At 38.1% G+C, this 16,424-nt stretch overlaps 2 protein-coding genes across 3 annotated transcripts in view; one reads left to right on the forward strand and one right to left on the reverse strand.

The window, feature by feature from the left end:
• The window catches only part of LOC139753881 (erythroid differentiation-related factor 1), a 103,385-nt gene that overhangs the window by 3,427 nt on the left and 83,534 nt on the right, over positions 1-16,424 (forward strand). The window contains exon 2 of the mRNA XM_071670847.1: positions 6,611-6,821. The gene's annotated coding sequence lies outside the window, so the exon portion shown is untranslated. The remainder of the gene's footprint in view (positions 1-6,610; positions 6,822-16,424) is intronic.
• On the reverse strand, positions 4,490-16,039 carry LOC139753969 (PRADC1-like protein). 2 transcript variants are annotated; one of them, XM_071670932.1, is made up of 5 exons: positions 15,819-16,039; positions 14,517-14,650; positions 10,695-10,804; positions 10,282-10,449; positions 4,490-5,034 (listed from the first exon to the last, which is right to left on the reverse strand). In XM_071670932.1, exons 1-5 carry the CDS (start codon positions 16,036-16,038, stop codon positions 4,914-4,916), a joined length of 753 nt encoding a protein of 250 aa, XP_071527033.1. In that variant the 5' UTR covers position 16,039; the 3' UTR covers positions 4,490-4,913. The 2 variants fall into 2 exon arrangements, with proteins under 2 accessions (XP_071527033.1, XP_071527041.1); XM_071670940.1 differs by lacking the exon at positions 15,819-16,039 and adding an exon at positions 15,635-15,671.

Consider the following 16,424-nt stretch of genomic DNA (forward strand, 5'->3'; position numbering starts at 1 on the left):
AGGATTCTTCTCTGTGGTTTACCTTTCCTTTTCATATACCCTGGGTCATCCCACTGAAAGCACTTTTGCCTTCCATGTATACTGATAGTGATCCACTTTATTTTATCCAGTATATGTCTAACCTTCTAAATGTTTGGGGCTTAATACCCAAAAGTCTTCTTCACTCCATCCTTCCATCCCCTTTGTTTCAAGGGAATTGAGCATTTTAATTATCATAAGAGCTTTAAAGAACCCAGACTTTAAAGCCTAGAATGAGGATATATTTGGAGTGAAAAAGATTTTGAGCGATCGAGGCCTGAACATACAGGAGGGTGAAAGGCGTGCAAGGAATAGGGTGAATTGAAATGATGTGGTATACCGGGGTCGACGTGCTGTCAGTGGATTGAATCAGGATATGTGAAGCATCTGGGGTAAACCATGGAAAGTTTTGTGGGGCCTGGATGTGGAAAGGGAGCTGTGGTTTCGGTGCATTACTCATGACAGCTAGAGACTGAGTGTGAATGAATGTGGCCTTTGTTGTCTTTTCCTAGCGCTACCTCACGTGCATGCGGGGGGAGGGGGATGCCATTTCATGTGTGGTGGGTTGGCGTCGGGAATGGATGAAGGTGGCTATGTTTGAAGGAATAGTGGTTCCAACAATGTTGTATGGTTGCGAGGCGTGGGCTATGGATAGAGTAGTGCGCAGGAGGGTGGATGTGCTGGAAATGAGATGTTTGAGGACAATATGTGGTATAAGATGGTTTGATCGAGTAAGTAATGTAAGGGTAAGAGAGACATGTGGAAATAAGAAGAGCGTGGTTGAGAGAGCAGAAGAGGGTGTTTTGAAATGGTTTGGGCACATGGAGAGAATGAGGGAGGAAAGATTGACCAAGAGGATATATGTGTCGGAGGTGGAGGGAACGAGGAGAAGTGGGAGACCAAATTGGAGGTGGAAAGATGGAGTGAAAAAGATTTTGAGTGATCAGGGCCTGAGCATGCAGGAGGGTGAAAGGCGGGCAAGGAATAGAGTGAATTGGATCGATGTGGTATACTGGGGTCGACGTGCTGTCAATGGATCGAATCAGGGCATGTGAAGCATCTGGGGTAAACCATGGAAAGTTCTGTGGGGCCTGGATGTGGAAAAGGAGCTGTGGTTTCGGGTATTATTGCATGACAGCTAGAGACTGAGTGTGAACGAATGGGGCCTTTGTTGTCCTTTCCTAGCGCTACCTTGCGCACATGAGGGGGGAGGGATGTTATTCCATGTGTAACGGGGTGGCGATGGGAATGAAAAAAGGCAGACAGTGTGAATTGTGTGCATGTGTATATATGTATATGTCTGTGTGTGTATATATATGTGTACATTGAGATGTATGGGTATGTATATTTGTGTGTGGGGACGTGTATGTATATTCATGTGTATGGGGGTGCGTTGGGCCATTTCTTTCGTCTGTTTCCTTGTGCTACCTCGCAAACGCGGGAGACAGCAACAAAGCAAAATGAATAAATAAATATAAATATTTGTATATGTCTATGTATGCATGTATATGTATACGTTGAAATGAATAGGTATGTATATGTGCATGTGTGGGCGTTTATGTATATACATGTGTATGTGGGTGGGTTAGGCCATTCTTTCGTCTGTTTCCTTGCGCTACCTCACTAACGCGGGAGACAGCAACAAAGTATAATGAATAAATGAAAATAGGATAATGATAATAATGATAAAATATGCATAATGTGTTCTGGAAGATATACAAGAAAGTAGCAGGAGGTAAGGAGAAAGGTTTGATGTTGAAAAAATGGGCAAGTGAGAGTTAGGTGAATGAGTATCTATAAACTTCAGGGAGAATAAGATGTTTTGGAAGGAGGTTGTGTGGCAAAAACAAGAGCTAATGGGAACATTGGTGAAGGGGGCAAATGGTGAAGTGATATCAGGTAATGATAAGGTGAGGAGATGGAATGAGTATTTTGAAAGACTGTTGAATTTGTTTAATAATAGTGTGGCAAATGTAGGGTGCCCAGGTTGGGGTGGTAAGTGAAGTGAGAGAGAAATGGGAAGTGGTTTGGAAAAGAGAGAAGATGTTGTGAAAGCCTTGTGTAAGATGAAATGTGGCAATGTGGCTGGAGTGGGTGGTACTGCAGTTAAATTTTTTAAGAAAGGGGGTGACTGTGTTGTTGACTGGTTAGGTAGGATATTCAGTTTATGTATGGATCATGGTGAGGTTCCAGAGGATTGGCAGAATATGTTTATAGTTCCACTTTATAAAGGCAAGGGGGACACAGGTGAATGAACTGCAGAGGAACAAGTTTGTTGAATGTACCTGGTAAGTTGTAAGGTGCAAGTTATGACTTAGGGTGAAGGTATGTACTGAGCATCAGACTTGGGAGGAACAGGTATGCATTGAACATAGGAGCATAGATACACAGACCATGTGGTATCAGTAGTAGTTGAGGATGTGTGGATTAGGCTTTTGTTTTAAAGAATGTGTTAGAATTACTTAAGGAAACAGAAATCTGTTTGGGGCATTCATTGATCTGGAGAAAGCATATGATGAGATAGATAGAGATGGAGGTAAGGTTCTAGAAACTGAGAAATTTTTTATCGAGTGTAAAGCATATTTGCAAGGAGGTAGAGAAGAGGATGAGTGGTTCGAGGTGAAGGTTGGCCTCTGGCAAAGGTGTATGATGTCACTATGGTTGTTTGATTTGTTTATGGATGGGGTGCTGAGGTAGGTGTATGCAAGAGTCAAACAAGCAGTCCATGGGGGTTGAGGGGGCCTGGGAAGTAAGCCGGTTGTTGTTTGCCGATGACACAGCACTGGTGGCAGATTTGAGTGAGAAACTTCAGAAGTTGGTGTCTGAGTTTGGGAAAGTGTGTGAAAGGAGGAAGTGAAAGCAAAGTTATTAGGGTTGGAAGTGCTAAAGGACAGCTTATTTGAGGTATGTGTTTGAATAAAGAAAATTTGGGGACAGTGAAATGTTTTCGATACCTGGGAATGGACATGGCAGCAAATGGAACCATGAAAGTAGACATGAGGATGCATAGGTCCAGGTAGCATTTAGGAATATGTGGAAAGAGAGGTCATTATCTGGAAGGACAAAAATGGGTATGTTTAAAGATATAGTAGTCCCAATGATGTTGAATGTATGTGAATCATAGGCTACAGATGATGTGCACTGGAATGTGGATGTGTTGGAAATGAAATGTTTGAGGACAGTATGTGTTGTGAGGTGGTTTGATCAAGTTAGTAATATAAGGGTAAGAGAGAGGTGTGGTAATATGAGGGGTGTGGTTGAGAGAGTTGAAGAGGGTATGCTGAAATGGTTAGGACATAAGAAGAGCATGAGCGAGTAGTGGTTGACAAAGAGGATGTATGTGTCAAAAGTGGAGGGGACAAGGAGAAAGGGGAGACCTAATTGAAGTTGGAAGGATGGCATGAAAATGATTTTCATTGCTCAGGGTCTGAACGTAAAGGAGGATAAAAGATATGCATGGGATAGAGTGAATGGGAGTGTTGTCATAAATTGTGGATGATGTGCTGTCAGTGGACTGAACCATGGCAAAAGCAGCAGGTTGGGGAAAACACAGAAAGGTCTGTAGACCCTGGTTGTGAATAAGCTGTGGTTTCATTGTTTTCTTGTTAATGCAGGAAATGATGAGCACATATGATCAAGAATGCATGCAAATGTATTGAGGATGTCAAAAACAAAATATACTATTTAAAAGCATCCCAGCAAGGAAGAGCCAGAGTAATTGAATAAGCAATAAAACCTAGGAACCAGGGATAATGTTAGGGATAATGTTGTGTCATTTAATGAACTGGTATCATGTGGCTCAGCACCACTATGCCTCCCTCATACTACCCCCCAACCCCTCTTATCATTCCTAAGTTGGTCAATTTGTGTCTTAATTGTTGATGTAAGCCTTATCCTTATCTCCCCTTACCGCTCCTATGTTGGGTGATTTATGCATTAACCATAGATCTAAATCTTGGCTTTATAAGTCATGGTAGCTCACCTGTTTGTACATACTTTTACATTTACATATATCTTTTTCATAGATAGTGATGTGTTATCGTTGAATTTGCTCAAAGGGCTCTCCTTCCTGCTAATCCACCACAATTAACCACCTTCCTCTCCCTCTTTGACTGAGCAGTGTACCATTAACTTTAGGGCTCAGCCATGGCCACATAAGTTATGTTAGCTTACTTTTTTTTTATATATCCTTACAGAGAAGGGGGCCAGGTGAGGATATTCCCTCAAAGGTCCAGTTCTCTGTTCTTAACGCTACCTTGCTAATGCGAGAAATGGCGAATAGTATGAAAGAAGAAAGACTTTTATATATCTTCAATTTGTAAAAAAGAAAAAAAAAAAAAAAAAAAAAGGTCAAATATTTTTAGACTTTTTTTCTACTTTTAGGTGGGAACGCAGTAACCCACTGTTTAAGGGTTAAGCAGGAATCTACATATGCTATTAAGGAAGGTAACTATCAGAGAGAAATGTCAAATGGAGAGATATCTTTATTAAGAAACAAAAAGATTTTCAGAGTAATACTCTTGAGTGACAACAGCCAGCTGATTCAGTATCTACACCCCATACTTACAAAATCAGGCACAAAATCATACCACAGAAACTTTTACTCATGAATTTACCAATACCATACATAAAATGAAAATTCTCATATAATTTCAAACATAAAGAGTACTATTATAAATACATGTATTCCATATAAATTGTCTTACCAAAGAGAGTAAATTAAATATAACTTGCTTGAAATACAATGCAACTAAAAATGTAACTGCAGGCACTTTTGAGCAAAGGGGAAAAGGACTTTCACAGGAACTTTATAGGCCTTTGGGGAGAGGATCCAACATTTACAAAAAGGATGTTACCTAAAATAATTCCAATTTATCACCCTAAATAACAAAGCATCACCAAATTATCCAAGGAGGTTGATTTAATTTATGAAAAGGAACTGAAGTTAGGTTAACTGGAATGTTGATGATGGCTGCAGCTTCATGAGCTTCCATTAAGGTTTTTGCAATCATATACCTGCAAAAAAGTAATTAAGTATTTAAAGTATTTCCTGACAAAGTCAATACTGAAATGATGAAACAAATGTTGTAATGCACACCTCTTCTTACAATACCCTCAGCTACACTTTGTCACAGTACTATATACATCTTATTTGTCATCTACCACACATCCTTTATAATCATATCATTTCAAAAAAATTTCACCCAAGCATCTCTCTGATATCATATTTAATCACATATCCTTTAAAAAAAAAAAAAAAAAAATCCTTACTTATTTGCCACTTGTGAGTGCAATCCATCAGTTTGTCAATGTTAGTCTCAAGGTATAAATGCTCAATTTTAGTTGTAAATTTACTTACCCAGTTTTGTATAGTCTGCAAATTTTAATACCTCATAACACAACCAATTATTAATGTCATTAATATATATATGAAAGAGACGTGGTCCCAACACTGATCCCTGCGGCTCATCACTTGTTATGTCTAACCATTCTGAGGCTTGACCATTATTCACTCTTTGATTACTGCCAGTCAACCAATTTTTTATCCATTTATGTGCAGTCCTGTCCATACCTTGCAATTTAATTGTAATTAGTAATTTTAATACAGGACTTTGTTGAAAGCTTTCTGAAAATCTAAGTAGATGACACCATTGCTATTGTCATCATACATATAGATTATGTAAATGAAATAGATTTGTCAGATATGAATAATTTTGTCAAATATGATGCTGTGATTATCATTAATCATAAGGTAATCCTCCATATGATATAACAATCTTGTCTCCCATGATGATTTCCATAAGATTATCAACCACAAATGTTAAGTGGGCAATAATTTAAGGTTAGGGTCATATTACCTAATACATTAACAAACTTCAAGTTCTTTGGAACTTTTTCCTGTAGTGAACCTCTTTCATGTCCACAGGTAAAACTTATCTATGCCTGCCTTTCTATTTACTTCCATTCCAATTTGAACTGATATTATTATCTTCAGCTTTTATGTCCATATGTTGTAGAATGTTCCTTTTTTGGCAATGGAACTGGTTCCAGGACAAGATATGTGTCATCAGTGGTATTTCATCGTCCTGACCCAGGTAACCATTTTATGTAATTAATGGGCCAACTGACTTGGTAATGACTCTCTTGCTTCTAACTTATCTAAGAAAGTCCTTCGATTTTCTTTTGCTATTTTCAGCAACATTTCATGCCAACATTTACTTCAACATACAGTTCTCAGTTTTTCTACACAAGTTTACATAATCTACTGTATAATGTGATCAGTTTCTTATGAGCCACTTTCTTTGACAATAGGCACTTCTTTATTTCACTATTCCACATGCTACTTTCTTCGATAACAGGCACATCTTTATTCACTGTTCCACTATTATGGCTTATGACTTTGGGAGATGGTTGTCATCCGTGCACTGGTACAGATGTTCCCCATACTACTTTTGAAATCTTACTGAAGCTTTTCCAAGCTACATCCTCATTCATTTCATTGACAATATCATCCCAGATTACCTTGTCTGGAGCAATGCAAAAATCATTACAACTTGCAAATCTAAAATTATGGTACTTTTTTGCATTGCAGGCAATGTTGGAAGTTACCTCAAAGGTAATTTCTTGGTGAACACTTGAACACAACTTATCTCCAACACTGTAGACAAATTCTCATGTGTTGCTAGAATTAAGTTTAATACATTCATCTATATGCCTCTCTGATGCCCGTTCCCTTTGGGAGCTCTCTCAAGGGGTTGACCACGACAAAAGAGTCTCCATAACCAGTAAACTCCAGATCACAAGTAAGTTTTTCAACAAACTGTATTGGGGCACTATTGAGCAAATTAAGGTAGAGCCCATACCTGGTGCAAGTGGAAAGTATTCTCCCTACTTAGATACCTGTATTTCAAAATCACCCATTTTAATAGAATCATGCTCATTACAAATTTCTGCAAATTGTTCATAAAGTCTTTGTTTACTTCTGATATCTGTGCTGGGGCCTGTAAATTTAATGATAGTTTCTTCCAAAGTGTATCTTTGATTTGGAAAAATATTGTCAATATTATCAATAGCTAAAACACTTTTTACACAAGGTGAAGATAAAAAATTAATAGCAAGACACCATTGCCTGAATGAATCCAATGTTTTGGCATACATCTGCACACAGTTCATATTCCTGTTTGCAACAAAATGTTGCTCAACATGTTATTGAGATAAGAGTAAAATAGGAAGATGGATTAAAGAATTTCTGAATGACAGAAAATTCAAAATGGTAGCAAAATGAACCATCTCAGTTACCACAGGGAACAGTGTTAGCCTTAATACTTTCTGTAATACTGACATCAGAAATCAACAGTGAAGTAAAGGAAAGTATAGTAATGAGCTTTGCTGATGAAACCAGAGTAAGCAAAATGATTGGATCAGAAACTGATCCAATGGAGAAGCAAAAAGACTTAGAAACAATTTACAAATGGGCAGAGGTTGCACCTTATGAAATTTAATGTAAACAAATTTGAACAAATAAGTTATAGATCAAAGAGTGTTTCGTTATTAGTTCCACATAAAGGCCTGACAGGGAAACTGATAGAAAGTAGGCCAAATATAAAAGATTTGGGTGTTATCAATAATGAGATACTAGATTCAAGAAAACATACTGAGAAAAAAGCACTGTCAACTCATATGATGCTTATGATTCTGAGAACTTTCTCTGCACATGGCAGAAACTTATTATTATTTTGCTTTGTCGCTGTCTCCCGTGTTTGCGAGGTAGCGCAAGGAAACAGACAAAAGAAATAGCCCAACCCATCCCCATACACAATGTATATACATACACGTCCACACACGCAAATATACATAACTATACATCTCAATGTACACATATATATACACACACAGACACATACATATATACCCATGCACACAATTCACACTGTCTGCCTTTATTCATTCCCATCGCCACCTCGCCAACATGGAACTTATTGATGAAAATATTTAATGCAAATATAAGAAGAAAAAAAATGATTTTTTCAACAAGAGATGGAAACCTATTGATGAAAATATTCGTAAATATTTTTTTCATACATATTCACCATTTCCCATGTTATGGAGGTAGTTTTCCAGAACAGACGACTGAGCCTTAGAGGGAAAACTCCTCATTTGGCCCCCTTCTCTGTTCCTTCTTTTGAAAAAGTAAAACCGGGGAGGATTTCCAGCCCCCCCCACTCCTGACCCGTTTAGACGGCTTCTATGACACACAGGGAATGCAAGGGAATTTTTTTTTCTCCTCTATCCCCAGGGATGATTAACATAAATATAAGAAACAAAATTGAAACTACTGTATTGTATGGCCACCAAGGAAACAGTTACAAACATATTAGAATTCAGAAGCACTTCATAAGCAAAATGGGGGAATGAAACATATAAGACTACCATGAAAAGCTGAAAGAACTGCAACTATATAGCTTAAAAAGAAGACATATATATGATATCTATGCATGGCAAAAAATTGAAGGTATAAAAGAAAACATGTTAAACCTGAACGCCTCTCAATAAGGAAGATACAGAATTGTTAAGTCTTCAAGAATACCACTGAACAGAAGAAAATAATAAAGTAGACAATAAAATATGACAGCCCAGCCGGAAAACTAGAATGATTATCATTCAATACACTGCCAGGAGAAATTAAGAAACATACATGGAACAACATCCTGAAGCAATAAAAGAAAACTTGTCATATGGTTGAAATCAGTCCCAGATGAACCAACTTTTGATATTGCAGGTGGTAGCCGAGAAGAATGGTCTTATATATCAAGCAAGGTGTGTGGTGAGTGCTTTGTGCTAGTCCTACCATTCTGGCCATATTTCATCATAGGTACTCATAGGTAGGTAGGCACTCTCCAAGTATTCCTCACAATTCATCAAGGCAGTACCTACAGTATTCTGAAGGCATGTTGCTCCTTCCCCAGTCAGATTTTTTGTGCATACCACCACCCTCTCAATCACTGTTCTGCATTACAGATTAACGTTTAACTCAACAGACTTAAACCTCAGTAGTTTGAAAATTCATCTTGTCCCCCTTGCCTCCAAGATAGGGCACTATACATGAATTTTGCCAAACAGTATACATGCATTTTGTCAGTCCTTGGGCATCTTGTCTTGGGTCATACTTATACTTAACAACCAGACAAACCAATCAACAAGTGTTACCCCTTTCCTGAAATAACCAACAACAATCCAAGCACTCTTGCCAGTTCACAAAACTTTATCCTCTGCAAGGCTTTCATTACCTCCATTCTTCTCACCATACAGTTCCCCATGGCAGTCTTGGTCCATACACCTCCTTGTACCCAACACACTATAGATACCTCCCTATCACTGAAAACATTTAGTAGTCCTTAAAAATATTTATTCCAATCTTTTCTCGCATCTTAGCTGTTACCTCTTCCCCACATGCTCTCTTTAGTGGTGCTCCTGTTCATTCTCTTGGTCTCACTATTCACTTCTTCCAAAATATTTTCTTAATCTCATCAAAGTTCATTAATAATCTCTCCATCTTCCATTTGCCCTCTTTTTATTTTGGCCCACGTACCTTTCTCATGACCTCCTTCCGCTTTCCCTTGTACTCTTCATAATCACTCACATTCATCCCCTGCATATTATCCCTTTCTGTTTCACTAGCAATTTAACTTCCCTCACTTCATGACTTAGTTTCCTTTTTCAAATGTCCACATCCCATATTCAGCATGAAAAACACTTGCAATCAAAACTCCCAGGGCACCCAATGAAATCCTCCCAAGCAATACTTCTTTCATCTTTATTCCTCTTACTACAAGTGCTTACGCACCAACAATCATCATCCTTTCATAGGCTAATCTCATTCTAGCTCACGACGTCTTGAACTCACATGTATGCAGTGTTTAACATAGTCCCATAAATTCAACTCGCGTGCATGCACTCTTTATCATAGTTCCATATAGATTCTTCACCAGAAGTGCCTTTCCTTCCTTTGCTTTTATTCTTTCACTAAACCCCAGGCTTAACCCATATACATAGCTGAACTATCCAAAACTATCCAGATTTTTCTCATCAAACAACTATTCCTCCCTTACAACCATGCACATTTGGACACAGCCTAAACCGTCAAGGATGAATCCTCACTTGGCTCGCTCCAGATATCAGCCCAAATTGGTAAACACTCCAACAAACCATGAGAAGAGAACAGAGCTAAGTTAGTAATGCGAAAGATAATTTTCTTCAACTCACCCGCTTTTCCCTAAGAGAAAGGCTGCTGGTATCTTTGGCTTTCGGTTGGTATTATCATCAACCATCTCAATATAGAGTTCATCATTTTCAGGATTGCTATCCATTACAATAACAGCAAGTGCACCAGCTTCTTCAGCTTTCACTGCTTTGCTGACAAATGAACAATCCCTTGAAAAAAAAAAGTTCATCATATTATAAGGATCAACAGTAGCTTAGAAGAATTTAGTTAAAAATTCCCAAGTTAAGACATAGCAAACCCTTGCATATCACTAACCAGGTGTATGATGCTTTCTGCCTAATGTGATATGGCAAATTATAAAATGAGCAACTACTCAATGTTGAATGTAGGGTTTTTCATGAGTCTGTAACAAATCATTACAACAAACTTAATAACAAAACAGTCTCCCACTCACCCTCTTGAGACTAAGGCAACAGCTCCTTGAAGTTCTGGTGCATTATAAGGCAGTGAACAACATTCTAAAGGATCAGCTAACACAAGTCGTATTCCTTTAAATACATGATTCTGCAAACAAAATACGATACACAAGGAAAATTAATGTCAGTATCTATTTCTAGTGAATTATTTTCTATCTAAACACATCCAACTGGCCACTTCCCACAGTGAAAGCAGCATGACCTATGCAGTTTCAATAATGATTACTGCAAACTCTATTTGGTGCATGAAGCAGTGAAACATTCATTTCTTAGAAATGGTGAAGTATTGATAATGGGGGGAATCTTAATTATAGAGACAGACTGGGATATATGGATTCTCATGGTGATAAGGAGTTGTGGAGAGACAAGTTTTTAAAGTGTACACAGGAAAATTTCCTGTACCATGAAAGGGACTTGAATACCACTGCCACTATAAAGCGCCTTCACACTAACTAGTATACTAAGAAAACCGTATATGATACACAAATTGGAAAATGTCATCATGTAATACCCAAGTTGGACTATGTGGTAAATAAGGATGTTACACAAGCAGAGGCGAGACAAGACATACAAAGGAGATATAATTGTTGAAATTTCGCAAACCTCAACAATTTCTCTAGTAACAAAGACCGGGAAATACAATTCAATGGCCAGGAACCGGGCTTTGAGTGAAAGTTTCTGTGAAATTTACCATGAAAAAGTAGAGACGTGGGTACTTCAAGCCTTAAATACAGGGATATGGTAAGGAAGAGGAAAGAATGGTTTAATAAAAGATGTCAAAAAGTAAAGGATGGCAAAAATATGCCACGGTGAAGATGTGGATGGCTTTCCAGCCAGTGAGCATTAACAAGGTATGGAAGTACAAGGAATGAGTACAGCAGGATAAGGAAGGAGTAAAAATTCTTAAAATAAAAAGAAAAAAAGAATACTGTGGACAAAACAGGAAAAAATACAAACCTTTCCCATAAATTCATTAGGAGTCATCTACAAGTTAAGGAACAAGTAATCAGGCTATGGGATTCAGAGGGAAATATTGTAGATGAGGAATTGATAAGTTCAAAAGCATTTTCAAAGAGGAAGACACCTGGGAAATGGAATGGGGAGGAGGTTTTGGAAATCAATGAGATATTTAGAGTAGTAATTAACATCAAAAAGTCTTGACTCATACGTGGCTCATGGTCCAGATAAAATTTCATCCTGTGTGCTGAAGATTCATGCAACTATGCCAGATAAACCACATTATATACTGTTCAAGATGTCACTGGAGAGGCAAAATGCCAAGGGAATGGAAAAGGGCAAACATCATTCCTATATACAAGAAAGGAGACCAAGAACAGGCACTGAACTACAGACTGGTCTCACTAATGATTGTGGAGTATAAGGCTCTATAATGGATTTTTAAAAAGAAATTGGATGACTCTGAAAGGAAAAATTTTTTAAAAAGAAATTGGATGATTCTGAAAGGAAAAAATGACTTAAGTGAAACAGCATATTTGTAGTTTATGAGCAACTGAACTCGGTCACAGACAAAAGAGAAGGCTGGATGAAGTGTTTGTATCTGGTTAGCCAGAAAGCATTTGACAGACAACATGGGAAGGTGGTTAAGATGCTAGATCACCAAGCAGGAGTAAGAAGGGAACTCCTTTGAAGGGCAGAAGAATATCTCAGTGGGAGGTAGCAGATGATGCATGTTAGAAGTATCTTTTCCAAATGGGTTGTGGTGACCAGCAGAGTGCCACTGTGTTCAGATCTGGTACCACTTCTCTTAATTTACATACTATGCCTGATGATATGGACTTCAACCTGCATGTGTTGGCAGGTGATGCAAAGGTCATGAGAGAAGTATAAAGGGAGGAGGATTGCATCAGCTTACAGGGTCTAAAACATGGTTGATGAAATTCAACCTGAGCAATGAGGATGGAATGAAATGAAAAGCCTCATTATGATAATATCTGGCAGGAAATAAGTTTCAGGGTTCTGTGTGTAAGAAGAACTTGGGAGTTGATTTTATCCATAATCTGTCACCATAGTTCCATATTAGTAGAATATTCAAGGGGACAAATTGTCTGTTGGCAAATATCAAAATAGCCTTCAAGTAGTTGCTCTTAATTCATTTTTTTTCATACATCTCATTTAGTAATGCTCATAATAAAACAAATGTGTAAGCTAAGATTTTTTTTTTTTTTTTTTTTTTTTTTTTTTTTTATACTTTGTCGCTGTCTCCCGCGTTTGCGAGGTAGCGCAAGGAAACAGACGAAAGAAATGGCCCAACCCCCCCCCCCCCCCATACACATGTACATACACACGTCCACACACGCAAATATACATACCTACACAGCTTTCCATGGTTTACCCCAGACGCTTCACATGCCTTGATTCAATCCACTGACAGCACGTCAACCCCTGTATACCACATGACTCCAATTCACTCTATTCCTTGCCCTCCTTTCACCCTCCTGCATGTTCAGGCCCCGATCACACAAAATCTTTTTCACTCCATCTTTCCACCTCCAATTTGGTCTCCCTCTTCTCCTCGTTCCCTCCACCTCCGACACATATATCCTCTTGGTCAATCTCTCCTCACTCATTCTCTCCATGTGCCCAAACCATTTCAAAACACCCTCTTCTGCTCTCTCAACCACGCTCTTTTTATTTCCACACATCTCTCTTACCCTTACGTTACTTACTCGATCAAACCACCTCACACCACACATTGTCCTCAAACATCTCATTTCCAGCACATCCATCCTCCTGCGCACATCTCTATCCATAGCCCACGCCTCGCAACCATACAACATTGTTGGAACCACTATTCCCTCAAACATACCCATTTTTGCTTTCCGAGATAATGTTCTCGACTTCCACACATTTTTCAAGGCTCCCAAAATTTTCGCCCCCTCCCCCACCCTATGATCCACTTCCGCTTCCATGGTTCCATCCGCTGACAGATCCACTCCCAGATATCTAAAACACTTCACTTCCTCCAGTTTTTCCCCATTCAAACTCACCTCCCAATTGACTTGACCCTCACCCCTACTGTACCTAATAACCTTGCTCTTATTCACATTTACTCTCAACTTTCTTCTTCCACACACTTTACCAAACTCAGTCACCAGCTTCTGCAGTTTCTCACATGAATCAGCCACCAGCGCTGTATCATCAGCGAACAACAACTGACTCACTTCCCAAGCTCTCTCATCCCCAACAGACTTCATACTTGCCCCTCTTTCCAGGACTCTTGCATTTACCTCCCTTACAACCCCATCCATAAACAAATTAAACAACCATGGAGACATCACACACCCCTGCCGCAAACCTACATTCACTGAGAACCAATCACTTTCCTCTCTTCCTACACGTACACATGCCTTACATCCTCGATAAAAACTTTTCACTGCTTCTAACAACTTGCCTCCAACACCATATATTCTTAATACCTTCCACAGAGCATCTCTATCAACTCTATCATATGCCTTCTCCAGATCCATAAATGCTACATACAAATCCATTTGCTTTTCTAAGTATTTCTCACATACATTCTTCAAAGCAAACACCTGATCCACACATCCTCTACCACTTCTGAAACCGCACTGCTCTTCCCCAATCTGATGCTCTGTACATGCCTTCACCCTCTCAATCAATACCCTCCCATATAATTTACCAGGAATACTCAACAAACTTATACCTCTGTAATTTGAGCACTCACTCTTATACGTGGAGCTAAATACAAATCTAAAAATAAAAAAGTATAATTCTTTGTTTTTTGTCCATAATGTATTCAAATATGTTTTGGAACTTACAAATGGTATTCCAAAGTTTTTTGCTTGACGTAGGCGATATGTATAGCTTAGCTTCTCAGGATAGATTACCTCAAAGAAGATATCATCTTCAATGAAATCAAATATGGTAGCTTCATTCCATACAGCATTTGAAACTGAAAGAGAAAATAAAGTGTAATACATTAATTTGCTCTTCAAAAGATATTGTTATATACCTGAATTCTTCAAAACCAAACTGTGTACAAAACCTTTATTCCTATAAGTATATTAACCGGTAAAATACTTTAGGAGTATTATAATGCTAATAATATCTTAAGTATTTAAAATGAATGTACACCATCACTTCATGAGCAGATAGCTTAAAATTATAGCTGATATATACCAACAGTGTATTTGTCTCCTGCTTTAGATTGTGGTTTGTCAACCATTTGTTGATATCCATTTCTAATTTGGCTGTGTTTTTATGAGCATGAGCGGCATATTTTTACTAGAATACTGAAAATTAAGATAAATCTTGACTGCGAGAGAAGTTTTCACAGGTTCTCGATATTGTTTTTACAAATACATAACATATCTTTAATTTAGTTAACCCCAAATTTTATAGAATATACAGTCACTGTATTCAATACTGTTCAGTAAAACAGTGCTCCAAACCATACTGCAGATATTACTGTTATCACAGTGAATTATATAAAGAACCTAAAATGATATTGCACCAAAGTCCTGTTTTTTTCCACTGTCATTTGAGGGACCATTAGCACCTCTGCACTGGGGTGCAATTGGTAAAGCTTACTGTAAGATAATGGGCCAGTGTAATGGCAAGACCTTGTGTGAGTATATTAAGGAGCAGGATCCTGGACTGCACTCTTTACGCTTTATCCTTTATGGCAATTTGATGAGGTTCATATATAAAATTGTACGTAAGATTGTGTATTATTCTGATAAGTTTGGTTAAATAGTGGTCTGGATTTATGTTTTTACACATTATACTATGTCCAATCGTTCTCAAGGGACTGGTAACACTTGCCCCCATGTTGCCCAAAACATAAGGTAAGGCGTAATTTCTCAGGGCTAATTTCGATACGGAGCTGAAATACACTTTTACTAATTCAACATGTCGAAAGTAAAATAGTACTTACGAGTAGAAATATGCGAGAACATATTGGTGCTTTATTGCTACGTAAAATAACATTTGATACACATTAGTACCAACTGGTCAGGAAGTACCATCCATTATCATTTCTTTATAACCTCTTGTATACATATTTTCTAACAAAAAAAAGCTAATTACCCTACCGACTTTAGCCTAAACACTTCACTTACATATTTCCTCATGGGCGCCATCATTAACATGAAATATCAGCTGAAGAATAATACAGAAGACCAGAATATTCCACAGCATATTGCTCGGCGGAAGGATTTGGTTTATCATTATCGCGACCAACTGATAATCATCGACGTCACTACATTTAAGGAAGGAAACTCTCCATTCACCACTACATTGTAAAGCGATGTAAACACACGCACGCAACACGAATTTCATCTCCCCTTTGGTGGATTGTAGGGGATAAGGGCTTAGCCAAAGACCGATTTCTTGTGGAATTAATAGCTGATTAGTTTCATCAGTCAAAAGAGCTATTCGTACTTGCTATCAGTTTAATAACTTTTCATGATAACCCTTCATATAATCAAAAACCAAGTCTAAGAAAATAGATCTTTGGTTGCGATTTTCGAATATTCTTCTTTGAGAGTATTACAGTTTTATGAAGGAATGATTAATCATCGTATAGAATTCTGTTATCACATCTAGATCTACATACTCGATAGAGTTATATCAGAAATAAGATAGACCAATTGTCTCCTGACTAAAATTCAGTCCTCTTCCGGGTTCCCTAGTTTGACTTTCTTGATATCATCTAATTACTGTGG

The sequence above is a fragment of the Panulirus ornatus genome, chromosome 2, assembly GCF_036320965.1.
Source record: "Panulirus ornatus isolate Po-2019 chromosome 2, ASM3632096v1, whole genome shotgun sequence".
Taxonomy (NCBI): Eukaryota; Metazoa; Arthropoda; class Malacostraca; order Decapoda; family Palinuridae; genus Panulirus; species Panulirus ornatus.